This window comes from Galeopterus variegatus, unplaced genomic scaffold, assembly GCF_000696425.1.
Source record: "Galeopterus variegatus unplaced genomic scaffold, G_variegatus-3.0.2 Scaffold14076, whole genome shotgun sequence".
NCBI lineage: Eukaryota > Metazoa > Chordata > Mammalia > Dermoptera > Cynocephalidae > Galeopterus > Galeopterus variegatus.
In genome coordinates, this window is record NW_007740187.1 from 2,673 (window position 1) to 3,357 (window position 685).

General features: G+C 42.0%; 1 protein-coding gene across 1 annotated transcript; it reads left to right on the top strand.

Moving 5' to 3' along the window:
* Positions 1-5: 5 nt before the first annotated feature.
* LOC103581842 (olfactory receptor 4A15-like) lies at positions 6-685 on the top strand (the record flags this gene model as incomplete). The annotated part of the gene is given in 2 exon segments (XM_008563581.1): positions 6-135; positions 138-685. Coding segments are annotated over 2 exon segments (678 nt in total), but the record flags the coding sequence as incomplete, so codon positions are not given.

Genomic DNA, 685 nt, shown 5'->3' on the forward strand with positions numbered 1-685 from the left:
TTTCCTTCCAGGCTTGTATGACTCAAGTTTTTATAGACCACTTATTTGCTGGTGCTGAAGTGATTCTCCTGGTGTTGATGGCCTATGACCGATACGTGGCCATCTGTAAACCTCTTCATTATTTGGTCATCATGAATCGGCGGTGTGTGTTCTCATGCTGTTGGTGGCTTGGATGGGAGGATTTCTTCACTCACTAGTTCAATTTCTCTTTATTTATCAGCTGCCTTTCTGTGGCCCCAACGTCATTGACAACTTTGTGTGTGATATGTATCCCTTACTGAAACTTGCTTGCACCAATACCTACCTCATTGGACTTTCTATGATCACCAATGGAGGGACAATTTGCACAATCATCTTCTTCATTCTCCTGGTTTCCTATGGGGTCATTTTACACTCCCTTAATACCCGTGGCTTGGAAGGAAAACACAAAGCCATCTACACCTGTGCATCCCACATCACTGTGGTTATTTTATTTTTTGTCCCTTGTATATTCTTGTATGCAAGGCCCAATTCCACCTTTCCCATTGATAAAACCATGACTGTGGTTTTAACTTTCGTAACTCCCATGTTGAATCCCCTAATCTACACCCTGAGGAATGCAGAAATGAAAAACGCCATGAAGAAACTTTGGAGTAAAAAAGTGACCTTAATTGGAAGAGGTCTGTATCTGTCATGCAGAACGTGA